The sequence below is a fragment of the Tiliqua scincoides genome, chromosome 5 (genome assembly GCF_035046505.1).
Source record: "Tiliqua scincoides isolate rTilSci1 chromosome 5, rTilSci1.hap2, whole genome shotgun sequence".
NCBI classification, from domain to species: Eukaryota; Metazoa; Chordata; class Lepidosauria; order Squamata; family Scincidae; genus Tiliqua; species Tiliqua scincoides.
Window position 1 is genome coordinate 26,393,389 of NC_089825.1, and position 27,426 is coordinate 26,420,814.

Below are 27,426 nucleotides of genomic sequence, written 5' to 3' on the forward strand. Positions count from 1 at the left end.
TTACAATATATGCGCAATACAATTGTGTCTATGGAATGGATTATTGTGGCAAAGTGGGAGTCTACTGTACATTTTATTGCATCTCTATATTCTCTGCTTATAATCCAGAAGGTCATTCTATTCTATCCCTGCTCACAAAAGCCTGGGTGACTTGTTACCAGGCATCACAAAGTCAATGGCATCATTTTCACTACTGGGAGAGTCAACGAATAGCTTTTCCTTTGTTTCCAGGACACCCTCTAAAATAATAAATATCCACAGATGGGAGATGCTACAGCTATGACCAATAGTTTCAAGGCAAATCACCCCAATACACTCACAGGTCTGTTGCATTCAAGTTTACACAGAGCAAAATGCAGATGCTGGAGCAAGGTCTTTAGCTTCCAACCCAGTCCATAGCCACCAACTTTGCATTCTATTTCTGGACATGATGAAACAGCAATCTCTAAAGCTGGCATTTTAAAACTAAATTCTTCACTTGCTGCAGGTACATGATTTAACATAATTTAAGTAGCCAGCTGTTTACTTTCAATATGCTGGGACTGGTGTAACTTTATTTTTCACATTTTTATACCGCCCTTCCTCCAAGGAGCTCAGGGTAATGTAGTTTTTTTGATCCTCACAACAAACCTATGAGGTAGGTGAAGCACAGAAATAGTGACCGGCCAAGGTCACCCAGAAATCTTTATAGCTGAGTGGAGATTTGAACCTGGATCTTCCAGGTTTAAGTTCAACACAAGAATCACTATACCAGCCAGCTACTTTCCAAAAGGGTACCTTTTCCCCCTAGCTGCATTTTTCAGGACTTTCAATATGTTCTCACAACTATCTGCAATTTTTATCTGCAGCTTTTTAGGCTAATGTACGAGTTTGGCCTAAAATTTGGATAATTTAATTGGCTGAATAGATTCACATTAACTTTATATTACCCTAGTGAGCTTTGTGAATGAATATGGATGTGAAGCCAAAGGGGACTCCCATGAGATCACTGTGAGCATTACATCCCATCCCATCACTGTTAGCAAGTAGACAGGGCATTCCTCTCTCTCTTCTTGCAGTGTACCATATTTACCATGACTAACTTTTTAACCACTGCAATACAAGAAACTTCTTTTTTGGCCCAAGTATGTCCAAGGCCATCCTGCACAATATAGCAACACTGACACAGTGTTTGCTGCATCCAGTAGGCCAGCTTGGGACTAAAAGCCCAATCCTATGCATGTCTACTCAGAAGGCCGTTCCCATTATAGTCAATGGGGCTTACTCCCAGGTAAGTATGGACAGGATTGTAGCCTAAACCAGCAGGAAGAAGCAAATGTTTATTTACCTTCTCTGCCATGCCATGGTCTCCTATGGGTGTACTCAGATCTATACCATCAAAATAGCTGGTGTAGAACTGAATAGATCCAAGGGGTGTGTTGGACCTGGGATAGGTGCTCCAGACCTGGTAGATGCTGCTGCCACCAAGATTCACCCCTGACCTGCACACTGCCTGGCCTGTTCCCCACCCCAATCAACTCCCACTGCCACCTTAGCAATTCTGGGGGAGCTTCTATGATCCATCACTGCTGGTGCAGAGCTTACCGGCTCCCATACCACAGGTAACAGGCCACAGACCAATGCAGTGGCAGTGTCAGATTGTTTTGAGTGTAAGGCCTGGATAGGATTGAGGCCTCTGGGTAGCTGTGCCTAAAAGCGGGGGGAGGATTATCCAATTTTGAAAACTGCTCATAGTCTGGTTACACTGCTTAAAAGGAAGCAGAAGAAGCAAGGATTTGACTAGTCTCAGGTCCTCTTTGCAGTGGCATATATGTATATGCCATGGTGGAGAGCCATAGCCTAGCCATGCTCCTCTAGCATGTATATGCTAGCATGTACATTGTGATATACTGTGTTTACCCCTGAAGAAGCTAATCATCTAAGAACGCATATAAACAATTCAGAAACAATGAAAACCTTTTAAACATTATCTTTACTGAGTGTCTGGCATTACTTTTATATTCCAAACAGAATTGCATAACAGGTCTGCCACTGAACTTGTGTAGAATAAAATCAACTTCAATATGAAGCTGTTTATTATCAACCATCCACCCAGCTTTTTACATGCTAAATATCTTAAGCAAGTCTACATTTGTACATAGCTATAAATGCAATTTGAACTATATACCCCATAAGTAATGCTGTATGTTGAATATATTTAATAAAAAGCAAAATAAAAAACCCACTGATTACAACTGTATTCCTGTACTGGTTAGTTTAAAAATGGTACAAAATCATGCAGAACATTAGTTCTAAATTCCTTAATGACAACACAAATTGAAAAAACAAAAACAAAAGCTGTCTCCCACAAACACCTTCATAATTTAAATTTAACCATCACAAGTCTGTTCAAAGTAGATGCCCAAATTCAGGTTTTGCTAATGGGTATAGGAGCAAATACAGAGTGTCCCTTCCACAAGGGCTGCCCCATTCATTACAGATGGAGCAAATACACAAGCAATACAGTACTTTGCACATGTACACCGAGTCCTTCAGTAATCATGTACAGGGAGATCTGACAAAATACAAGACTCTGGAATGGGCAATCTCCTTTTCTTTCCACCTCATTTCAGACTTCTGTTGACTCACTGAAATCATGTGCAGAATGTATGTCAAAGCATCTAACACCATTGAAAAAAAGTGAAATGAAAATGATACTGTACGTACTAAGCATCAGGCAACAACAATGGCTATCTCCAGCCCAATGGCGCAGGGCAAGCTGAAAGTCTAGCACATTATTAACACACAAGGGACCTCATGCAATTCAGCAGACTTTCTCATTGTGTTCACAGTTGCAGTTATTTTCTAGTCTCATTGCACTTTTCATGACAGGAAAAAAGTCTTGACTGAAGTTATTCCGAATGAGAACTTGAACTCACTGCCTTCTTTTTCTTCCTTTTGCTGTGTTTCTTGTGCTTCTTTCGTTTTTTTGTTTTATCCTTTAAAAGGCAGAATATCAGAAATAATTACAGGAGAGTAAAACCAGGTTATTCAAATTCAGTCCATGATTAAACATATGTTTCAAAGAAAGTTTTAACCAAAGTGATTCCAAAGTAGATTAATGCACACCATGCAGTTAATTCACCAGTTTACAGAGGCAGTACGGGGAGAACTGACAGTCTTTTCTATGCCCAAGGCCTCAAATGCAATGGCTTACATTTTAGATAACAGAGCTAGAAAAAGCCTGTAGTCAATATGCAGAAGAGCTATTTTGAAACTTTCTATTGGGCCCAGTTGACAGCAATTCATTAAGTGGTCTGAATCATCATAAGGTCATTAATAAAGCTACAAAGTTTACAAAATCAAGTCAGAGAAACTCGCAGGAATTAGAAGTGGGTGGCCAGGGGATGGACGGACTTGTGCTAGCACATATTCATGCTGATGTACAATTAAGAATGAGTTTTTTCTAGGTTCTTAGATAAGCAGCGTAACGCTTACATTTTTCTCTTCACTGTTTTTCTTCTTTTTTGCATGTACCTAAGTGCAGAAGGAGAAGCAGAACAACGTTTTCAAATATACCGAAACACGGAATTTAGATAATGAATGCAAAAGAGACAATGTAATTCCAATGTTGTGGAGCAAGGATGACAGAGTGACATTTCTCCAACTATGCAGTTTTCTCCAGTTTTCTGGTAAGGAGGACTGCTATTCTGCACATTATTTCAAAGTGTCTAATGTCTTCAGGCAAACTGAGCATTTGTGGAATTGCACATGGGAAAAACTCAGTGTTTGGCACTGGGTATTGAGGTAAATGTGTCATTGCCTATGCATAGCAAAAAGAGACACAACTACTGTATGTGGGCTGTAATTAAAACACATACACAACCCCTTCTAGGAACTTCTAGGTAAGAAAGATCCATATGACCAGGTCCTGCAGCTTCTTTATTCACAAACACTCAAAATAGTGTTGTATGGCTCCTGTGCCTCTGCATGTGAACAGAACCTTAATTTGCTGAACATGTTTACATTGACTAAGCTCTGCCTGCATACCCACCTCCTCCGTATGATCAGATTCTGACGAAGATTCTGATGATAACAGGCCATCCCCATGATCTGTTTTTTTCCTTTTCCTACCAAGGTTTTTGTTGTCCTGTATAAAAGTCAGATTTTATTTATTTATAGTATTTTTATCCACCTTTCACCCTGTAGGGACCCAAAGTGGCTTACAAAAAATCAGTGCAAAAGTGCAGAAAACATAAAATCATCATTCAAAAAGCAAATTACACAATAAGCTAAAATCCACAAAACAATTGAGACCATCTTAAAACTCTATAACAATAAAACATAAGAGTAGCAGCCACCACCTTATGAAAGAAGGACCAGTCCTGTAAAAACAAGATGTCATTTAAAAGGCAGAGAACTCAGAAGGCTTGTCTGAACAAAAATGTCTTCAGGTCTCATAAGAAAGTCTCCAAGGAGGCAGCAGTTCTTAAATTGAGAGGGAGGGAATCTCACAGAGTTGGTACCACTAATGAGAAAGTCCTGTTTTTTGTCTCTTCCCCTCACACCTTCCTAGGCAATGGCACTTGTAAAAGGGTCTTCTCCTATAACCTGAGGAGATGAGTTGAATTGTACAGAAGTAGACAGTCCCCCAAATACTTCAGCCCCAAGTCATAAAGGGCTTTAAAGGTCAAAAACAGCACCTTGAATTGGGTGAAACGAATTGGCAGCCATTGCAGCCATCACAGTAGCGGACTGATAGAGTCGAACCGACTACTTTCAGTGACTACATGGGCCTCCACATTCTGCACTAATTGCAGTTTCCGAACTGTTTGCAAGGGCAACCCCATGTAGAGTGCACTACAATAATCTAACCTCGATGTCACAGCGGCATGGATCACCATGGCCAGGTCTGCACAATCCAAGTATGGTTGCAACTGGCGCACCAGTCAAATCTGGGGAATGGCTCCCAGGTCACAGCTATAATAACAATTTTATGTAGTGACAATTCAGAAATGTACTTCATGATCAACAGAAATATGCCCCTCCCACCCCTGGAAAAAATCCAAGTTTGCATCTGAACATTTATTATAATTTGTGAGTAACTGAACCATTAACTAAAATAAAACCTAAAACCTAGAAACGAGGCCAAACCATAATTTTGCATTGTCCAACTCTGGTGTCATTAGTATCAATCCATTTTGTGGGAGAGAGAATCAATGGGATGGATGAATGAAATTCATTTATATGAAAAAAATAAAACATGGCAGGAAATGGTTAAACAGACATAAGAATAATACTTGGCATTCATTTAGTGCTTTTTGAACATGCAAAGTATTTCATAAATATTATTGATGGAATCTTTGCAAAAATCTTGTGTGGTAAGTACAGGTATTCCTGCTTTTTGATAGATAGTCAAAAAACAATCTGCTCTTTCAATACTCTCCCTCAGTGCAGAATGCACAGTGCAGAATGCACAGTGAAAGCATGGATGCAGAAAAGAAAGTTTTTGGATCTTTTTGAGCAGTCTAGGGATGTGCTAGCTTTTTCTCCCCCATGTACCCATTTGCTGCCACTAGCACATTCCTCACTGAACCTAGAGGGTTTAGTCCAAGAAAGGCAGAGGTATTAAAATATTCTCAAGCTTCTTTGAACAATTCCAAGACAATTTATATATTATTACTACTTACCTTGCTGTCGGATTCAGAATCTGAACAAATACTTTCAGATGACTTCCGTGAGGAATGATACTTTTTTTTCCTTTTCTTTTTCACTTGTTTCTTATCCTAGTCAAAATATTTAAGAACACTGTTTGCATTTTGTGCACAAGAAATTGTTATCTAATATTTAGTTTGACATATAAGAAACAGAAACCAACATTAGCAGCAAGAGTGGTTGGATTTTTACACAAAATTCCTGACATTTTTCTTCATTAAAATCAGACACTTTCTTATAGCATAAACCTACGTATGTTTTCACATAAGGAAGTGACTTCAATAGGACTTACTCCAAAACCATCTGGCACCTGAGATGGTACGCCCCATGCAATCACCATCATTGCCTTGCAATCACAATGTCACTTCTTATAACGCTCCATGTTCACTTCTGTTAAGTACCCATTTAAACATCAATTTCTGCTCTCCCACTTAAACATGGAAAAAAACTGTTTCAAAGGAAATAGGCAGGGTCTCTTGCATCCTGATGCAAAGTAGCCCCAGCTCAATAATTTGAATGAACCTGAGGGGACTTTTTCTGACATTTTTGAACTGTAGCTCCCCTTCTCCTGTGATGAGGGATGTTTACATAGCCTCCTAGCATGTTATCAGACTAGAGGGTTGTAAAAATCAAAATAAGACCTTTGCCAAAAATACAGAAGACTTTGCTGAATAAATAAATGTTCCCATAGTTTAGGGATCTGGTCAAAAACACGGATACACTCCCTCCCTGTGGATCCCAGCCTTTGTGTTTAAGATTATGTGTTCGGAAAGCTTTTCCTCAAAAGAATTATTGGCTACTTCCACTGCAAAGCATTCACATTGTTGCAGTTTTCATTCAAATACAAACAATACATTCATATTTTGCAATGCAAGGAGAACTGGCACAAATTCATAGAAGAAAAATAGAAAGTTACATTTTTGGTGACAGTATATTTACCTCATCTTCAGAGTCAGAAGAGCTGCTGGAAGAATCAGAACTTGATGAGGAAGAGGAAGATGGAGACAACTTGACCAAATACAGAAAAAATGTAAATTTGTGAGATGCAGAATTAGTTACAGAAACAACAAAAATGGGCACAATAACATTTCTACTGTCCATTCAGAGCAGTAACAAAAAGAACTAGAAATGCCCTTTGGAAAGTCCAATTGTTCTTCAAAGACAAATAGTGTTACTCTTTCAGGTTAAAATGTGTATTCAGGTATACTGTATAAAATTCTGTAAAATCAACTAAACAAACAAAAAACCTAGAAGCTTTGCTCACCCTGCTGGATTTCTTCTTATCCTTTTTCTTTCTCTAAAAGGAAAACAATTGCATTAGTACATGTACAGTATGTGTCACCAATAACCTTTGGTTTCAATATTTGGGAGCATTTTCTTGAGGAACAGTTGTAAAACAATCACAACAAGAAAATCCATATTCCACTGTCCTTGCATGAATATGTAATACAGTAGATGTTTACCTCTTTCTTCCTTGACGTACTCTCACTTCCACTTAACAATTTTTCCCTGTGTTTTTCCAATTCTTTTTTCCAGTTCTGGAGGTGGGTGAGGAATGGAAAGCAATAATGAGTAATTCTCAATAGCTCTGGCTGTTCTTTAAAAGCAATATTTATAAGTATTATTGTTTGAGATGGTCAAACACACACCTAATAAGATATAATGCAATAAATTTGCAATGTCTGCCCAAATATTTCTTCAGTTACTTGGCCTAAAGCACATGTATAAAACATTGTTTGCTATCTATAAAATCTAGCTATTGCTACAGGATTTACAGTCAGCATTATCTATGGGTTACAAGCTTCTGGAAATAATCTGCAAAATGGAGATCTTACATATAAGAAGTAACCACCTAAAAACAACATAAGCAACATTTTCTGTCAAGCTGCTATCATGTAAAAAATGCAGTCAAAGAACAAACAGATGGCTGGGAAAAGATATTCATAACATTAATTTCATTATGCTAATGTCGGTCAAACATAAAATCTAATCAATCCATCAACACAACTTTATCTGAACAACAAACCTCATTCATCTTTTCTTCAAATTCTGCTAAGGCCTTGGAACCTTTCTTCTTCTTTTCCAATTGTTCTTTTACTTCTTCCCTTTAACGAAAGAAAAACTCATAGATGGAAATCTCCAAGGCATCTAGCTGCAGTTTCCATACACGTGACATTCAGATATGAAGCATACTGAATGAATGTTACAATCTAATCCTTCTAGGTTTTCTCAGAATATGTCCCATGCGCTACAGTTTTGGTTCTTTGCAAAAGTGGATTGCCTGAAAACTGCCAAAGTATCTTACTAAGAACATGCTAGAAGAAAAGATGCTGGCCATGACCAATGATATCCCTTATAACCACTGGTCCCAATCTAACTCTATTTGTACACAGTTAATAACACACAACAAGGAATGGTCCTCGATGAAAACAGATCCTTTCACTTACATGAAAAAAATATGTCAGCAGTTCAAAACCTGGATGAGATTCTGATGGGGATGTTACTATGCAATCAGAGGCACACCTGCACCAGTCACACACAGGGAAGCCTGTTTCTACATGCAAATGAACTTCTTGGATCAGGCCAGTTGCCTACAAACCAACTTAGCTTTCTGTCACAAGATTGAGAATCATTTTAGTGGGTCTCCTTGTTTTTTGGATAGAGGTCTGCACTGGTGAAGAATGCTATAGATGGACTTTTGCCACACAACAGAAAGCTTTTTGGTAAAAATGAAAAAGAATCACTCCCATACATACCATGTTGGCCTCGGTCTGTTCAAGTAGTCTTGTATGGTAGGTCCTGAAGATTGAGAAGGACCTCGTGATCTAGCCATTGCTATAGGATTCATATAAGCCTTAAAGATGACAAAGTAAGATGTAAACTGAGGCATTCCATTTTGATGTCTTCAAAAATAGCATCACTTTCTCCTATTTATAGAACTCAAAGTAAACATTTTTCCACCTAAAGGTCTTCTACAGGCAACTAGCCAAACCCTAGGACGTATTAGGTTGACAGAGAAGGCAAAAAGGTTGTGATAACCTCTGCTAACTGAGCAAGAGGCACTTTTTCAAGTGGGTGCTCCTCTTTTTTTAGCAGGGGAAGAGTAACTGGCCCTCCTCACCCCAGCAGTGTCTTTTCTAGTGGCTGTCTGCTGGTGTTCTTTTGCATCTTTTTAGACTGTGAGCCCTATTGGGACAGGGAGCCATTAGTTATTTGATTTTTCTCTGTAAACCGCTTTGTGAACTTTTTGTTGAAAAGCAGTATATAAATACTGTTAATAATAATTAATAATAATAATAATAATACTGAGCAGCTGAACTTGCTAAAATGTGACAATTTCTGCCTCCTCTCTGACTCTTGTAGAGATTATGGATTTACAACTGGAGCATGTACACTGCGTTAAATTGTTATAGCCTTTTTCATGTTAGCAATGTTTCAAATATTGGCATTTTCATTCTTTTTCACAGTATATCAGCTGAAGGGGGAAGGAAAAATCCAGACTATGAAACCACAGGAAAGGATTCCCCTCCCCCGCCTTAAGAACCCCCGCCTGCCCTTCTACAAGTCCTGTACACTTGGTAGGACATCTATATTTGCTGAAGCTAAATGGGTGAACATCCCCTAATTGTTCTACTGTTCAAATAATTTTCCTGCCCACTTATTTTGTAATTTAATCACTATCTTATATGTAAATTTAATACATTACAGATGTTACTATACATCGTCAATTAAGCATGTCTGCCCCACAAACCACACAAGGTGGTTTTGCACAGTTGATCTTGATGCTGATCCTTGCTAGTGTCAATGGTAAGCCTGAGTTCCCCTGAGCCACTCCAAAACAGCTCATGTTACATAAAATCACCTCTTTGTGGGCTTTCCCCCCCCTTCACACCACCCTTTTCTGAGTTAGGGCTTCTGTCTCAAACCCTTCCTAAGCGATGATGCTATTTGGACAAGGCCCTAGACCAGTGTTATTCAGACTGTGAGGCGCGGCTCCCTGGCGAAGCGCTAGGACCACAAAGGGGAGGCGTGGGATGTCCTCTTGCAGCTATACAGTCACACCACCATTCCTGGGCAGAATGCAAGCCGCTCCGTCTTCTGCACTTGTTTTTAAAGCAGAAGAAATGGGGGTTGTTCAGCTGCTCCCTCTGAGAGGAACTGTGAGAGCGGCTGCCGCTGCCCGCCCTCTTCTCCCTCCTCTCTGAGGCTGCCGCCTTCTATGTTCGCTGCATGTTGTTTCCAAAGCTCTTCTGACTCCAACCCCCAGCTAGCAAGTACCAAGTATGCTCAGTTTGCAGTCCTTGTCCTTGCTGACTGTCAGAAAGAAACCCTCCTTGATCCTTGTCTGGTTGGGTCCTAGTTCCCAGCCTGGGATCGCTTCTCATCAAAGTGAAATCTCTTTTCAACCCACTCCCTCTTCCACTCCCCCATTTCGAGCTCCAAACCTTCCCGCTTTCCTCCCCCTCCCCAAATAAAATGCTTCCTATTTTACAGTCACCAGGGGTCTTACACTTGTTTCCATGCAGTTGGCAAGGGGGGGGGGGGGAGAGAGACAAGCACACACTTTACTTGGCCAAGAGCAGAAAAAGGGTACTGTTTTTAAAGTGATTTATTAATCTTGTTGTTTGATTGAAGAGCAGAGGCTGTATTCTTAAAGTGATGAATCTTGCTATTTGAAGGGAGTACTTATCAGCCATTGATGAAGTGATTGCCAGCCCAATCCTATCCACACTTTCCTGGGAGTAAGCCCCATTGACTCTAATGGGACTTACTTCTGAGTAGACATACACAGAATTGAGCTGTGCATCTCCTAGTATAGGAGACAAATCAGCCTCCTAACCAAACCCTTATCAGCTCTGATATATTTTCATGGTCTATTTTTGTTTTCCCCACCAGCTGCTGGAAAAATTTAATTTCATTAAATTAATAAAGGGTTCAATCCTTTCCAAGGAGAATGGGAGAAATGACTAGTTGGATTGAGGTCCACAGGGGTGTGTGTGTGTAATATTGGTCAGACTGGTCGTTCACAAAGTTCATTTGATAAAACAATTCTATTGGTATGCTTACAAAGTTAAAAAAAATGAGTTCTCCTGGACCAGACAAAATCTACCTACTCCAGCATCCTGTCTCTAACAATAATCAGCAGCTGATCATTTATAAAGCATGTATATTGCTGTGTATTAATAATATATTTTTAAGATCTGCATTTAATTAATGATATGATTAATATAATTAATATTAATATAGTTAATATTTCTGGTCACTTCCTGTTTAATGATGTCACTTCCAGCCCTCAGGAACATGATGGGGAGTCATGGCCAACGGCCACAGCGGTCAAGGGAGCCACGGGTCAGAGAAGTTTGAGTACCACTGCCCTAGACAACTAAATACAGTTCTGTTTTTGAAGAGTTCCCGACTTTTCCACAATTAGAATTTAGACTCTTGCTCTGTCTTTGCTCAAAAATAACATTGATAGCTCAGTGCAACCCCATAAGAGGGGATCTTTTTGCCATCTATTGTACAGAACATAACCAGCCTACATGACAGCTAATGTCAGAAAGAAATCTGCACTGGGTTACAGATCTCTGACAACTTTCTCCCAAGACATGCACCTGTGATGTGCTAGAACATGTGCCAGGACAGACACAAACATCATTAGTCACCCGTGTTGTGTGCTCAGGTCTCCACAGGGATGCAGCAAGAACAGCAGGGGCATTTTGTCTGACGCAACACATATGGATCAGCACGAATTCTAAGTGTTTTCTTAGAGTTTGCAACACCATTGTCAGGTTCCCTTTTTAATCCCCCCCCCCACTTTTTACTCTAGTTCACTAAACTAGACCAGTCCCCTTACACAATCCTCTGTTAAACAGACAGCACATCCTTTGAATTCACTCAGCCACCCTTATTTTGACATGACCCCTCTGCTGGAGTCTTTCAGTCACTCCAGAAGGACTTCCACCCTCCAGACACCACCAGCCCCCCCCCCAGGGAGCCTCTGCTGGGGGTCTCCAAGTGACTTCAAGAACTTCAACCTCCACCCACCCAAGGGAGCCTTTGCTGTGGGGTGTCGGTCTCAAGAAGCCTTCCACCTTCACCCTCCAGGCACCTCCAGCCCTCCCCAAGGGAGCCTCTGCTGGGGGTCTCTTAGTCCCTCCAGAAGGACTTCCACCTCCAGCCCCCCCCAAGGGAGCCTCTGCTGGGGGGTCTCAGTCCCCTTCCACCTCCACCCTCCAGGCACCTGCAGCCCCCCCCCAGGGAGCCAGGACGCCACCAGAGCTGAGTCTATCTGTGTCTCTCCACCCGCCCTGTGGCCGCCCTGTGTCTCTCCACCCGGGCGGGCGAGGCTGGCAGGGCGAAACACGCGTGTCAGCCCTTCCCACGTGCCCCCAGCCCTCAGAGACGACTCCTGCCGGCCCCGCACGCCCAGGAGGGGCTCCAGGCCTGCCGCCTCCCCAGCCCTGACCCAGCCCCTGGGCAGGCTCGGTCCCCCTACTCACCACCCGGTTGTCCCTCTTCCCCATGGCGCCGGGGACGAGCAGGGCCAGGCCGACCTGGCTGCTCCCTTCCCGGCGACCCGTCAAGTTGGGGAGAAACAGCCGCCGCGCATGCGCATGGGCATGCGCAGAGCTCCCGAGCATGCGCAGGGGCAGACGTGAGGCCCCCTCCTCTCCCTTACTGCAGGAAAGTCTCCCTCCCTCGCAGAGGCGGGGCTGAGGCTGGGGGGGTCCTGGGGGCTCTTCCTCTGCCTGGAAGCAAGGGGTGCCTGCAGGAGAAACGCCTGTAGGCACTGGCTCCTGCTGGGGAAGGGGCTGCCCCTCTGGGGCACTGAGGACCCTCCCCTGTTGCCTGGACGCTTGTGCCTCAGTGGGTGGGGAGCTCAGGTGAGGGCTGTGCCCCCTGCAGTCTCTGCCCTTCCTTCCCTACAGGTGACACTGTGGGTGGGGGCAGAGACTGGTGGGGGGGCATCTCCTGCCGGGGAAGGGGCTGTCCCTCTGGGTGGCACTGAGGACCCTCCCCCTGTTGCCTGGACTCTTGTGCCTCAGTGGGTGGGGGTTCAGGTGAGGGCTGTGCCCCCACCAGACTGAGTAGTCCTTGCCCTTTACCCCCTTTCCTTTCTACCCTATAGGTGATATCTGTGACTAGTGTGTGGGAGGACCTCAGGGGATAAGCTCTCACTGCCTATTTCCACTCGCCACCCATAGTTATCACCTGTAGGAGCTTACCCCCCCCCCCACTGTTTCCTGTCAGTTTCCTTTTTTTCCCCTTTTCCCTTTTCAAAGGTTATGGTTCATGTGGGGAGTGGAGACAGTAGGGGGGGAAGAGGGTTCCTCCACGACCACGTGCAGACCACGATAGTCACAGACTATCCCACTACCTGGCCTTTACCTCAGCTCCTGCTTCAGATGATCCTGAAGTTGCTTCTACAAAATGTCAGGCCAATAATTAATAAAATCTGCCTGGTTCAAGGTTTACTCCTACAGGAGGGTGCTGATCTGACATGCGTGATGGAAACCTGATTGGACAAGACCGGATGAGTTGTTCTCTCCTAGTTTTGTCCAGTAGGTTCTCATGAGCTGCAGCTTGAGTATGTGTGTAGGTTAGCAGTGGTCTACTATGATATAATTCCCCTTACCTGGTCCAACCATTTGCTGGGTTTCAGTACCTTAGTATCATTTTGAGTGGGCAAGTCAGGCTTGGGATTCTGTTGGTGTCCCATCCACCTTGCTTCTCAATGTTTTCCCTGCCTGAGCTAACAGAGGTGATGTTTGTAATGGTCTTGGAGTGCCCCCATCTATTGCTGCTGGGGGATTTTGATGTCTGTGTTGGGATCTCCACTGGTGGAGTGGCTCAGGATTTTTATGTTGCCATGGACTGCCTCAGTTTTTGACCCCAATGCATATGGCAGGCATATATTGGACCTAGTATTTACTATTGGGCAAAATGTATGGTGATCTGGGCAGAGGCTGACCATCCTTACTAGGGGACTCAGATCCCAGTCCTATCCAGTTTTCCAGTGGTGGTGGTGCTATGTGAATGGGATATGCACTGCTTTCTGTGTTGGGGAGGCAGGCACAGAGGCCTCCACAAAGTATGGGAACATCTGTTCCCTTACCTTGGAGCTGCCTTGTGACTGCACCAGTGCTGGAAAGTTTTATAGTATTGGGTCCTCATTCAGCAGGCCCAGGGAAGTGAGTCTAACCAGCTCTGTGGAGAAGGAAAAGGATGTGGTTCTAACTAACCCCTCCTCATGCAGATTCTGAAGCTATAACCAGTGAGGTTGAGAAGGAAACCGGAGAGAAGAAGCTGATGAATGCAGCTCTAAGGATGGGATGGAATCCCAGGGAGCAACCCTGATCCCAGATAGGGGACAGGAGAGTTCCCAAAAGCACATTATTTCACAAGTGCTAGATCCTGACTCTGTTCCTGTGCAGCATGGCTTGTCTCTGGGCTGCTCAGATTTGCGCCACCTCCTTAGGTGGCACAGATCGAAGACCTATTGGGGCTGCTGTAGCTCTCTCCAGGGTAAGGGGAAGCATTTCTCCTTGCCTAGGGCTGAGTCACTTGCAGCCTGAAACTCACTCTTGATACTGGGCAGGCCTGCCAGCCTCCCAGTCTAAGCACAAGTTAGGATTGTGCTGTAATTTATGTAAACCTCATTTTAAATTTAACAGACACCTTCTGGCACCAGAGTGCTAATCTGTATTTTTAGTCCACTCTGCTAGTTCTGTTTATCTACATTCTGCTTAATTAAGAGGAATTACCTTCATTCATACCCAAGTTACCCATTTATACATTAAAAACAAACACCTCCCAAATTACACATTTATTCCCAAACATTTTGCCTACACATAAGCAACTTTTTGATATCCTTTAATACCAAGGAGGTTTGGCTAGCAAACTGTCACTCTACCAAGTGTCCAAACACTGAGTGTCATTCTAATGGCACAACGTGCATGTGCTGTGTCAGAGAGTGTGTCCACACTGTGCTCACAGAACTGCTGCCCATAGACAACTGCACAGGTAGCTATATCTTGCACTTTGAGCTCTTCACTTCTCTCACACACATCCCACTATTTACCCTCCTCTCTACTCATCTTTAGGATGCAATCCTAACCAACTTTCCAGCACCAAGGTAAGGGTAATGCAGCTACGAGGTAAGGGAACAAACATTCCCTTACCTTGAGAAGGCCTTTGTGACTTCCACCCAACTGCAGGATACAGCACATGCCCCATTGGCACTGCTGTGTCTGTGCAGGAAAGTTGGTTATGATTTGGGGTTGGAAGAGCAGGAACCCCTAAAAATTTTTCCCTACGAACCCTTTCTCTGATCTCTCAGAGATGCACCAAATATACTCACACTACACTGCACTCACAACTATAGGACACTCTGGTTATGGCATTACAATAGTTATGTATTAATTGTTTAGGGCACCTATATTGTATTCTTTCTTAATAAAGATGCCCTCTTTTATTGGAAGATTTTTCTCAGTCTCTTTTTTAAGGAAAGGGAATTGTCTGCAGAACGCTAATTTGTTTATCTAGTTTTAAGGTCCCATGTTCCAATAAGACCGTAATAATTCTCCTAAAAACCAGCTGTTTTGGTAACAATGCCACTGCATACAGCCCAACTTAAAATGTATGTGCAAGAAGTTTTTAGCAGAACTGCACTGAAAAAGAGTTTATTATATATCTACATTTGACTAACCAGTAGTATTAGTGTCTAATAGTATTTCATGATGTTTCAAAAAAAATTTTCTAGGAGGTCTCTTGGGCTACTTCTGCATAATCCCTTTCTTCAGTCCATAGGAAGCAGGTTTCTCATTTTGTAAAACCAACAAATCTCAGTATGAACAAACACAGATGCATAATGTCAACGTAGACATTAAGTGCTGCAAAGGTATATTCGTCAGGTGTCAGGATGTACTGGTGCCTCTTTCCCAGCATTAGTTGTGTATCCACCACCACATACTTAAAAAAAAAAAATCACAACACACAAAAAGATCAGCATATGCCACCATTTTAAATGGGATTCTAATTAAGAATGTAACTTGTAGTGAAAGCAATTACAATCTAATCTACAATAATTATTGATAAACTATTTCTTATTACACTATATAGATATTTTTTCATCTCTGTGTAGGGAAAAGATAGGTGTCCTTATCAGTGTTTTATTCAGCAAGAACAAAACCTATTTCAAGCAATATACCTCATTGGTAACATTTGTGGGAGATTAAGATGTGACTGAATACTGAACCCTGTATTGGGCCTTCTGGCCTGGCATGGGGACTCTACGCCGGCAAAATAGCCAGCGCAGATTTAAGAAGCCCCATTGCAGCGGGCAACAGGAAGCTCAGGATTGGGCGGTAATTCTATTCTAGAGACTAAACACAACCACTCAACACAACCACTTTTGGCCTTAATGTGTTATGATTTAATGTCATTAAATAATTTTTAAATAAATGCTATTAGTTACTATAGATTTATTTATTTATTTTTCACATTTTTATACCGCCCTTCCTCCAAAGAGCTCAGGGCGGTTTACACAGCTGCTCCTCCTCACAACAACCCTGTGAGGTAGGTGAGGCTGAAAGAAAGTGACTGGCCCAAGGTCACCCAGGAAGCTTTGTGGCTGAGGGGGAATTTGAACCTGGATCATCCAGGTCTAAGTCCACCTCCCAAACCACTACACCATCCTGGCTCTAGATACAGGTATACAATCTTTCCATGACCATCCTCAATTTATTATCTTCAACTTTGAGTTATTTAGAGAGGGGGGGGGGAATCACACCCCTAAAGTAGCTACTGCTGTTTCTGTCCTGTCTAAAACTCAATGGAAGTAGTGAGCATCTCAGTGGAATCAGCATGGGGGTCCTTTGCATTGAAGAATGACTCACCAAAGAAAAAATTAGTGTTCCTGCTCCAGCATATGTTATTTGGTCAAAGTGCTAAGAAGAATTAGAAAAGAACACAGAGAAAGGTTAGAGGCTAAAATGCATAGGCCTCTTGGATCCAGTGTGTCACTATCTACACTGTTGTCAAAAAACAAGAAAATGCAAGTAAAACAATTAATAGCATGCTCTTATTCATGTCTACTCAGAAATAAGGCCCACTGAATTCAACGGAACTAATCCCAGATTAATGAGGAAAGGATTGCAGTCTATGAGGACAAGTATTCCATACACAGATCGTGCCTCATTATCCACTGAGGTTCCGTTCTGGAACCCTCTGTGAATAAAAAAAAAATCAGTGGATACCAAATCAGTGGAATAATAGCTTTAAAGAGCCACTTACAGGTTTCTTGCTCTTCCACTGTTGCCCTAGCGCAAGCCCATACTGAGTCAGCGCAGGGTGGAGAATGGGGGATCACCACCTGGAGCTCCAGGTGAGTGCTGGGCGGTGGAACAGTAAGTCTGGGTGGGGGAGAGGCAATCTGGGCAGGGGGAGAGGAAGGCATGGTGGCCGTAGGGAGTGGGTGGGAGGGAACAGAGATGGCAGCAGACTCTGCTGCCGTATCCTAACCCACCTCCCGACCCAGGAGAGTCAACACAGGTCTCTTTGAATCTGTGCTTGCTCAATAGTGGGCACAGATCTGAGGAGACCCATCAGGCCGCCTGGGGATTACACAGGGTAGAAACCCTAAATAGACCCTGCACTGCTGCAGCCCTGGGAAGCACAGGATTAGGCTGCCTATCTATTCTGCTTAACTGTTATGGACATGCCCAAGACTGTCTAATCTAAGGCCACCCTGCCTGTCTAATCATTTATTCATCATTTTCTCAGACGGAAGCTTTATTTCTTCTCCTCCCTCTTTACTAGGGTCTATGGGGAGCTCTCTTGGCCCTGTGCTAATCTATCTTGGAACTTCCAACTTCATACTGCCCACCTATTAATGCTTCAGTATTCATATCCAAATATATCTCTGCTTTCCGATCTTTGCTCTTCCAGATATACCATCCACAGCTATCCTAAAGTTTCCTGCTCCGTTACACAGTTCCACTCTTGCTCCTTTCCTATCCCTTATACCTGGAATTCCCTCCCAGAACACTCCTCTTTTCCTTTAAATCCTCTCTCATACATCCTTCTGTATATCTTTAGCTCAATTCCTTAGTTTTTAGCCTATGTATATACAAATGGCTGCATATTCTTCCCTTACTATCCTCTCTATCTTCCCTATCTTCCTCCCTCTCCTCCTTCTGTTGCCCCCCTGCAGAATTTTAAATACAGGCTCCTGGGGGAGGGGAGCACCTTGTTTGTTACTTTTTAAAGCATCAACAGTATACTAGACCAGGGGTCTCCAAACTTTTCGGCTGAAGGGCCGCATCAAATATCTGGCATGGTGTTGAGGGCTGGGGAAAAAAATGAAATATAAAATTTAAATAAATACATTAGAGATGGAACTTAGACGAATGACTGAAATGAATGAATGGGCTCAAACGTCCAGGATTTCTCCAAGCACCAACACAGCCCAAGATATAAAGCACACACATTTAAATGGACCCCCATTCCCCCACCCCACAAGCACAACTCTGGTTGTATTTGGTCAACTGGGCCAGAGGCTCTCAGGGGATCAGAGGCTGGCCGTGGGCCGGGTAGAGGCTCTCCGCGGGCTGCAACGCCCCCAGGCCGGTGTTTGGAGACCCCTGTACTAGACTAATAATATAATTTATTCCTTGACTTAGTGAAGGTTCAATAGAGTTGAATTTGAGCTCAACTTAGTTTGTAAAATCAAAGACTCATATAACAAAATCATATATAAAGATTCATATAACAAACTGCACTTGCAGTGTAATTTCAAAAAAGGCTAGACCAACATAATATGCTTTACTTGCCATGAACTGCATGATGGCAAATAGAACTCCAATAACGATTGGCACAAAACTCAAAACCAGCAGGACTCCAGAGGTGATGTCGACATTAAACTACAGAGAGAAACAAATTTGAACCTGCACTTCCTACTTTTGCAAAGGTCATAAGAACAGGAGTATCTCAGTGCTGTCAAGTGAAGGTCAAAAGTGAAGGTCTCCATCTGTCTTACAAGAGACATTCACCAAGGTGCTTCATCCTTTATTCTATCCCCAAAATAGAATACTGTATACACAACTATTCCCTGCCCAAGCTTGACTGGGAAGTTAGGTTGTAAAGAAGGGAACCAATTATAATCCCCCCCCCCCAATCCTTAAGGGTCAGAAGTCCACAGCTGCTTGAGCTGCCCTGGAAGAGTGATCATCTTAAGGATCTATCTGAATTTATTGGAGCTCCTTGTCCTGGAGCTACTGCAAAAATTGACACATATGCAGAATCATCTAGCAATGCAAGATGTTGTGAGTAAGATTAATCAGTTTCTCTAACCCAAAGATAGAGTCCTGTATCCATCTTTGATTTTCTCACCAAAGCTAGACGAGATATCCATAGAGATAGTTTGGCTATATATAGATTTCTAGTTCAGCTAGCCACCGCCACCTTCAGGAAGCTATTATTGTGTTTCTATAAACTGTCATGAGCTGTGTTCAGGGATGAGCTTACCAGGAGGGGCAGGGAGTCAGCATGACAACCTCCAGTGGGATGAGGAGCAGTTACGAGCCAGTAAGTAGCTATCCTGCATGGGCAAGTGCTGGGTGGCCCTGCATGCAGGGTCACTGTAGCCCTGATGCCAAGGCTAGCTCAGGAGGTGACAGCGTTGCTCAGAGGAGGGCCGAAGCCCTCAATCCAGCTAAACCCTCAGGAAAATTGGGTGGGAGTGACCTTGCCCATGAGTATAGAGCTCGAAAAGCTAGACAGATGGGGAATGGAAAAGCTCAGATGGGCAGAGTTCAGAGGGAAGTGGTGCAGAAGGTAGAGGAACAGGAGAGAGGGGTGGAAAGGGCAGGTGTGCCCATTAGGCAAAGGTATATAAACATCTGAGTGAGGCCAATGAGCAGGACAGCTTCCAAATGGAGGCAGCCAGGCCCCCAAGTCCTGAAAGTCTCAAGGGGCCAGTCCAGTGATAGGAGGAGCAGCCCAGGAGGACACCACGATGGAGAGCAACCCCCACCCCAATAGCAGTTTCTGAGGCCTCAAAGGGCAGGGTTTGCCCATAAGAGGGATTGAAAAGGCAGGGCTGACATGCAGGACAACCGGAAGGGTTGGCATGGATTTTGGCCTCTTTGGGAGGCTCCAACAGCAAGGTGCACAAGCTATAGCTCAAAGAAATATATAATAATGGTAGCAACAGAGAAGTTTAAATTCTTGCACCTATACATAAGCAGCTGGACCACTAGACATTAGCTGCTAATTAAGAGTGTGTGCTAATGCAATGGTTCTCAAACTCTAGCACTAGGACCCATTTTTTAGAAAGACACTGTATTGGAATCCACCTAGGTTTACAAGACAAAAAAAAAAAAGGTCTAGAAAGATATACTTTATTTATTTATTTACAAGTAATAACATATTTGTTTGTTTATAAGAAACTTGATTCATTTCTTGTAATGAGGCAGCTGTAATGAACTTTAATTAATGCTCTTCCTTCTTATATTTACACATGCTTGCAAACTGCAGGAGCTGAGCTCTTTGCAGGGCAATTAGCAGCTATCTGATTTTTGAATAGCCCCAGGGCTTGTGAAGCAATAAGTTACCTGATCTTTCCATCACCTGTGTATTCATTGGAGAATCTACTCAGTGCTAAGCAACCCGCCCAAAATTGGGTCACAACCCACCAGTTGATTACAACGCACAGTTTGGAAATTGCTGCACTAATGGATCTTTCCCAGTACCTCTTTTTATATTCAGAATACCAGAATCCCTTGTGATAAATATGTCAGTTAAGGTTGCAAGCTCATACCCAACCATTAATACCCAACCTTTAACCCAACCTATACAGTTCATGCTTGTATAGGACAGTTTATCAGCGATTGCTTACTTTTGTCTGAAGAGAAAAAATCGTCATTCCCAACATCACAAATGAAATGCCACCAACAGCCCACATCACTGAGGGAGCATCAAAGAAGCTAAAACCCAAGAACACAAATATTTCTATGAAATGCATACACCAGTACAATCAATTCAAACTACTGAAAACTAACTTACGATGCAATTGATCCAAGCACCGTACCCTGAAGAATGGTCTAAAAATAAAAACAGAAATAATTACAAGAGGAAATCCACTGGGTTTTTAAAATGTGTTTCACCCTCCTTGATCTTATTGCCTCGGACCACACACACCCAAAACAGAGGAACAGCTACTCTTCTTCTCATCTATCAATTGGTAGGCTCAAATCCAGGAAGCCTTCACTGGCACTCACACAACATCTGCACAACAATTTTAACATCAATGCCCAATGGAAAGCTAAATGGGCAGTCGAACGCCCAGAAACGGGTAGATATATAGACAATCCTACACTTAAGGTGCCAGGTTTCGACTTGCCTCATCAGCACTGGAAAACTTTGAATAGGATCCGTACCCTACATGGTGTTTGTCAGGACTCAATGTTCATATGGGGGCTATTATATACCCCACAGTGTGATTGCGGGTTCTCCCACCAAACCTTGTGCCACATTGTGTCTGGCTGCAAACTGAGGGCCCATGGTCTGACTTTTTCTTTGAAGGTAACTCTGTCCTTGAATGGCTGCATGAACTGGACACTGACATTTGATCTAGTCTAACTGGTATATAAGTCCATGTATTATATGCCATACACTAAATAAATAAAATAAATGAGCTACTCTTCAACCCAGAAGAAGATAGTGCCCTTTAGCATGAAGAATTCTCCCTACTTTTCATTTCCCAACAAGCAAACTTAAATAAATAATGCAAAGGGGTTATAAGAGCTCATGTCTTGGTGGACAGGGGCCAAAATGAGAATGTTATATTTTATATGGCAAACTATGATTGATGCTGTAGGGAGCAAACAGTGGAACAACCTTAAAACTCATCTTAATCATGCATTTCATGAAGTGGACCATAGGCAAAAAATGTGTTACAATATGTTTGTTAGTCTTCAAGCAACCACACAATTCTTTGTTCTTTTTACTTAACACTGCGCTACAACGGATCTTAAAATGGCTACTGCCCTAGATGGCAATTCTCTGTGTTCCACAGAACTGGTTCCTTCTGTGCACCTACCCACGGCTTTGATTCCTGTCATTCTAGTTATCTCATATAGCACTCTAGTGCAGGGAACTCCAAATGTTTCAGGATGATCGTCATATTGTATATTTTACACACTTTCAGGGGCTGAAAAAAAATCAGTTTTATGAATGAATGAAATTTAAACAAATGAATAAGTTTTACTTGGATCTTTTTTTTGTAATCGGCATGATGTGATTCAAAACAAAAGAGAAATGTGATCATTACAAAGAAACAATGCCGTGCTTAAACTGAGAAATTATATATAAAAATGTCAAATGTTAGCAAAAGAAAAAAGCAATTAAAATACTTTAAGTTGCTGCCGACTGGATAAAATCTTGTGGGGGCAGGGGTTCGATGTGGCCCCTGGGCTGTAGTTTGGAAGCCCCTGCTCTAGTGCATGCTCGAGATTCAGTACAGAGGTTGATTCATCTTCAAAAGTCATGAAGGAAATCCAACTCTTTTAAATGCAATTGACTTTCAAGTATGTGTCCAGTGAAGTGGTACATAGATTATGGGATGTGACTCCAGCCCTTCACTATTGAAGGCATAGGAATACTAACAATGTTCTCTGTGCCTATCCTGCTATTTCAGACTGTGGTACTGGATTGGTGGCCCCAGCTCTGTGATGGACCCAGCATGTTAGATTCCAAGCATAGTTAGACTATTGGTAATAAATGGGTTTGGGTAGGGTAAGTGGCACTTATCCTGCACCATGTACAGTCGAAAGTATTGCCCAACTTCATCTTGGCTAGCCAAACTGTAGGCTGTTTGACAACAACGGGCTTACCAAAGGCCTATTTGGAACTCTAATGCCAGGCACAATAAGCCTTCTTTTTCAACGAAATTAGTGCCATAAATAGAATAGTAACTTGAACTAATACTTACAAATAGTAATAACAAAATGACATTCATTGGGGCTTTTCTGCGGGCTTCATCACAGCAGGCGATTACAATAATCATAAGGAACACTAACGGTCTAAAAAGACAAAACACTTCACAATGTTACAGTATAAAATGCTTTAGTTGCCACTGCAAGCTTAGAATAAAGTCTGAAGGGGAATGATTTTATTACATATTTGCAGTCATAACCATATTTATTTGTAAGTATGCTCATGGTACTCTATAAATATCATAAAATAATATGCTCCATTGCAACGAATAAGAAATTGTAATGAAGAGATGCCATTTAATGGGCACTTTTATATACTATACTTACAAAAGGGAATAACAGAACCATGGACGCCTCTGTACCCATATGTCAAGATATTTCCTGGCCAAAATCAAGAATAAACAGTTTCAGAAGGGATCCCCAACATAAAGAATTGGTAATTAATTATTTATTTAAAATATTACCATCCCATCTTTCCAGCACTCAAAGTGGATCACAACATTTAAAACAGCAAAAACATTAAAAAAGGAAAATAAAAGCAGTTTGCTATCTTTACTGTTGATAAAAAGCAGTACAGGTCATGCCTCATTATTCACGAGTTATAGAGTTCTGTTCCATAAACCCCAGTAGGAAACTGGATTTGGGGGCTTTTTTTATCTTTATTACAAGGCATTTAACAGTGGTATCAGTTCTCACTTTGAGTTGATAACTGCTTGTTCTTTAGAAGTCTTCCAGCAAGGCCTGAAGACCTTTGTATTTCAAAAAGCCTTCTGAACCTAAGAGGGTATTTTTAAAGTATGTCTGCTGCTTACAGACTGGTGCTTGGGGTTTTTATTAATTATTATTTCATGTTTTAAGACCGATGGTTCTTATAGCTGCTGCTTGCCACTGCTGGGCTCTTTAAATATTGTGTTATATAAAGTATAAAATGCATAAAATATACATATAACAGATATATATATATATATATATATATATATATATATATATATATATATATATATAATATGTATAACTCTGAAAAGTTTCATTTCTCAAGCGGCAGACAAGCGCCAAGTTTCTCAAGCAGCAGGCAGGCACAACTCCTTAGAAGCAATTCGTTAACCTTTTATTCTCCTTCCTTCTGCTGCAGCCTGGTTCTGCTTTGCAAATGCTTGCAAAGCAGGTCTGTTTTTTGAAACACCAGGATGGGAATCCTCCTTTCCATCTGAAGCAGGCTACAATTCAATGCACCCTTACTTAAGAATAACACCCACGGAAAGCAGTGGGTCTACTTCTGAGTAAAAAGGGTTGCAAATATATGCAGCTGCATCTCTCTGCTGTGAATTGAATTGCACACTCCCAGTTATGTGTTATGGGTTGTATGTGATACGTAGAACTTCTGGCTTAACACACCAAACACCTTAAAGGTGGATTTGATTCATGGTTCTCCTGCAGTGGTTCCCAACCTTTTTCACTTGCATATCCCTTGGCAGCCCATTTCCATAAACTGTACCCTTCATATTAGCAAAATGTTTGTAATTAATAATACAAGCCCTCATCTCCTCTATATGAAAGCCCAGACTTCATGTATTTATCACAGTGTGTTCTCTTTTTATCTGTTTGAAGAACAGAAGACTCTGCTTTTGCACTGTTTTGCACCAGAAGTGTGCTGAGAAATTCTGGGTGATTGATCACTGTCCATATTATATTTCAGCTTTTTACTGTGCTGGTTTTCAATCACTGGTTCATACATGAATTGATGACCAAAAGCTAGCTATTGGTGGGGCTTTCACAGCCAACTAGCTACCTCCCTTCCTGCCTTGCTGGTCCTTGCAAGGCATTCCTGTCTTGCAAGGCATTCTGGAGCATGACCTGCCTTTTTCTACCATTATTCCATTCTTTTTCAAGTACCTCTAAAGGTCCTGTTGAGTGTCCCTGGGAGTACATGAATGCCAGGTTGGGAACCACTGTTTTATTGGTATGTTGTTTACAGTGCACTTACTCTGATAGTGCTTACAAAAAGGTGGTGAGGACCAGAATTTAAAAAGAATAAAAATATATCTTATGATCTTTTACTATGTTTTTAATAAATTAGAGACTACAGTTCTTAGGTAACAATTAGTGATGGGTTATTTTTTAGGATCTGGCCTCAGGTAAAATCAAACAAAACTATAGTCAGACACCCGCCTAAGTTTAACCCCTGTCTTATCAGAGGGTCACAGAAAATTCCATGATTGTTGGCTCAAAACCTGCCCTTGACTTATCTGTGGGGTCGACTTATAGGCGAGTGTCTGCAGTGACTTGTATTTTAATGCGGTGATGTATTTTAATGTCTTGTTAGCCACCTTGAGTACCCTTCAGGGAGAAAATCAAGATATAAATAGAATAATCATGCCAATCCTGATTGCATTTGTTGGGGGTAACGAAGTGTTGAGAGTTCAGTATGTCTGTGGTTTATTAAGAGTGTATTGTTTAATGTAGTGCCAATAAATGTTCCTAAATGTCCTAAATGTTCCTAAATAGAAAAATACAAGATTAATAAAAGATATGATTGTTAATATGTACTTACCAGTAGAGGAATATACAGATTATCCCACAAGTGGTACCCGTCTGAATTGTTAATATTATAAATAGTTTCGTCAAGAAAGCTAGAGAAATAGTACAGGAATTGCTTCAGATAATCCATTGTTAAATATTTTAAGTGTATTCAGATTATTCTGGATTATGAACCTACAAATCACAAAGAAGCCATTCTAATAGCTCTGTTAATTATCCAAATCCATTAATTATTATAAAACATGAATATGCAAGTAGAAAAACAGGGGTCTCATTTGGCCCTAGCACAGCATCCCCAAGTATCACAGCCACTTTTTTCTATGTTGGGACCTTGACCATTTCACCCCAGATTGGGCAACCAACAGCCCAATCCCCACAACGCAGCAGCACCAGCATGGCTTATTCTGCATCCTGCAGATTTTTGGCTGCTGGAATTCTACTTGGGGTAAGGGGACATTTGTCCTCTGGCCCCATGGCTGCTATGGGGCAACTTGGACCTGTACCAGCTCAATTTCTGGTGCCACGTTGCTCCATGAGGGCAGATAAGGCCTGGGAAGGGAGTAGGGATTTGGTGTAATCCACCTTGATCCACCCTCCTCTATCCCTCCCCACTATCACTATCCCTCCCCACTATTCCACTCTCCCCATTCAATCCCTCGCTGCCTCCCTCCAACCTCCTGCACAGGCTTACCTACTCTGGCAGGTGCCTGAGGGTCCGCTGGTGTGTGGGAGGCCACTGTGCCCTCCCCACCAGCAGTTCCACTGCCCTTGTCAGCTGTAAAGCAGCCTCCGCTGGCGCAATGCTATTTACACTGGTGGGGGAGAAGGATAGGATTGGGGTAAAGTTCTCCTATTATGCTGCTCACTCTTGCAAATAAGCCTATATCAGTAGTTCTCACACATTTAGCACTGGGACTCACTTTTTAAAAATGAAAATCTGTCAGGACCCAACCAATCTATCAGGTGATGTCATGACCAGAAGTGACATCATCGAGTGGCAACATTTTTAACAATCCTAGGCTGCAATCCTACCCACACATACCCAGGAGTAATCCCATTGACTATCATTGTTAAAAGAATATACTGTACATAGTAGCTTATTAAAAGTACAGGTCTGTAACATTTCCCCAAGTGGGGTCACATGCCATGGTAGCATCAAGTCTGATATATTAAAAATAAAATATTGAAATGAATGGGGGCCCACCTGGAATGGGCTCACAACCCACCTAGTGTATAGGGGCAGTAGCTTTCCCGCTGCTAAATGTAAGTGATCCTTGTTAAAAATGACTGGCCAAATAGAGTACAATTATTTTGTGTCTATCAACAACGCAAACTATTCTATCAGTTCCTTCCTATCCCCATCCCGTCCCCCCCATTTGGAAAAGTTGCTGCTACTTACCTGCGCGGACAGTTTTATCAGCCATTGGTCTGGGTTCTTCAGCATTTGTTGTTCGTGAGTGTCTTTTATGTGGTCTTGTACCTCTTGGATGTCTTCCATGTGATGGAGATGATCTTGTTTTTGTCAACGTTATTGGAGGCTCTCTAACAGTACTTTCCTGATTATTCTTTTCAGGTAAAGAAGCTCCTGCATGTTCGTCATCAGTGATTGACTGAGAACCTTCACCAGCATGTTTGGTGTATAGCATGTCCCCATGTAGATTATTCTCCATCTTGGATAAAAATATTCCAAATTCACCTTCATTTTAAAACCAAGGAATCTGTTAGTCAGGGGTTATTTCACTTAAGAATGAGAACAAACCTTTAAAACTTTTTTTAGCTTTAGAAATTATGCCAGAATCTAACTTACTGTAGGTTATTACTTAGGTATCTGCCATCCAAATGCAGGATTAGACAGGACAAACTAAGGCTGCAATCTTATGCATACGTTTCTGGGAGTAAGCCCCATTGACTACAATGGGACATGATTTTCAGCAGATACGGAATAAACAAGATTCTACTGTAACTGGGTAAGGTTGGCCCACTTGTGAACTATTCTAAAGACATTTCACAACTACAGAGCTAGCTACGTTAATGCAAAGCTAATATAGCTGAAGGCATAATCCAGAGAACACCCTTGGCCAGCGTAAGACCCTTGCACTGGCCGAACAGCATTGCAAAAGTGCTGTAAGGCACTTCTGTGCCGACTCTGGAGGAGGGAGGCTGATCCAAGCCCTGTTGGGCTTTACCCAGGGTAAGG

At 42.1% G+C, this 27,426-nt stretch overlaps 2 protein-coding genes across 2 annotated transcripts; both read right to left on the reverse strand.

The window, feature by feature from the left end:
- Positions 1-1,962: 1,962 nt before the first annotated feature.
- LOC136651875 (protein FAM133-like) lies at positions 1,963-12,273 on the reverse strand. Its single transcript, XM_066628606.1, has 10 exons — positions 12,195-12,273; positions 8,451-8,548; positions 7,721-7,799; positions 7,158-7,232; positions 6,959-6,991; positions 6,634-6,702; positions 5,670-5,765; positions 4,034-4,129; positions 3,478-3,516; positions 1,963-2,978 (listed from the first exon to the last, which is right to left on the reverse strand). The coding sequence occupies exons 1-10, from the start codon at positions 12,216-12,218 to the stop codon at positions 2,892-2,894; spliced, it is 696 nt and encodes a 231-aa protein (XP_066484703.1). The 5' UTR covers positions 12,219-12,273; the 3' UTR covers positions 1,963-2,891.
- A 3,243-nt stretch (positions 12,274-15,516) lies between these two features.
- Positions 15,517-26,899, reverse strand: LOC136652200 (protein lifeguard 1-like). Its single transcript, XM_066629127.1, has 10 exons — positions 26,629-26,899; positions 25,243-25,321; positions 23,019-23,072; positions 22,688-22,778; positions 20,761-20,798; positions 20,594-20,681; positions 18,528-18,617; positions 16,895-16,900; positions 16,593-16,634; positions 15,517-15,666 (listed from the first exon to the last, which is right to left on the reverse strand). The coding sequence occupies exons 1-10, from the start codon at positions 26,897-26,899 to the stop codon at positions 15,517-15,519; spliced, it is 909 nt and encodes a 302-aa protein (XP_066485224.1).
- Between the last annotated feature and the right edge of the window lie 527 nt (positions 26,900-27,426).

Bases quoted from the DNA above. Each gene is read 5' to 3' on its own strand.
- LOC136651875 (XM_066628606.1), bottom strand. From the start codon at position 12,218: ATGGGGAAGAGGGACAACCGGGTG. The intron at 7,800-8,450 runs GTATGTATGGGA...CTTTCGTTAAAG, and splicing joins AACAGACCGAGGCCAACATG to GGAAGAAGTAAAAGAACAAT. The intron at 2,979-3,477 runs GTAAGCGTTACG...TGCCTTTTAAAG, and splicing joins AAAACAGTGAAGAGAAAAAT to GATAAAACAAAAAAACGAAA.
- LOC136652200 (XM_066629127.1), bottom strand. From the start codon at position 26,899: ATGGAGAATAATCTACATGGGGACATGCTATACACCAAACATGCTGGT. The intron at 25,322-26,628 runs GTAAGTAGCAGC...CTATTTCTCTAG, and splicing joins TGATAAAACTGTCCGCGCAG to CTTTCTTGACGAAACTATTT. The intron at 18,618-20,593 runs GTAAGCAATCGC...TTCTCTCTGTAG, and splicing joins TTTTTTCTCTTCAGACAAAA to TTTAATGTCGACATCACCTC.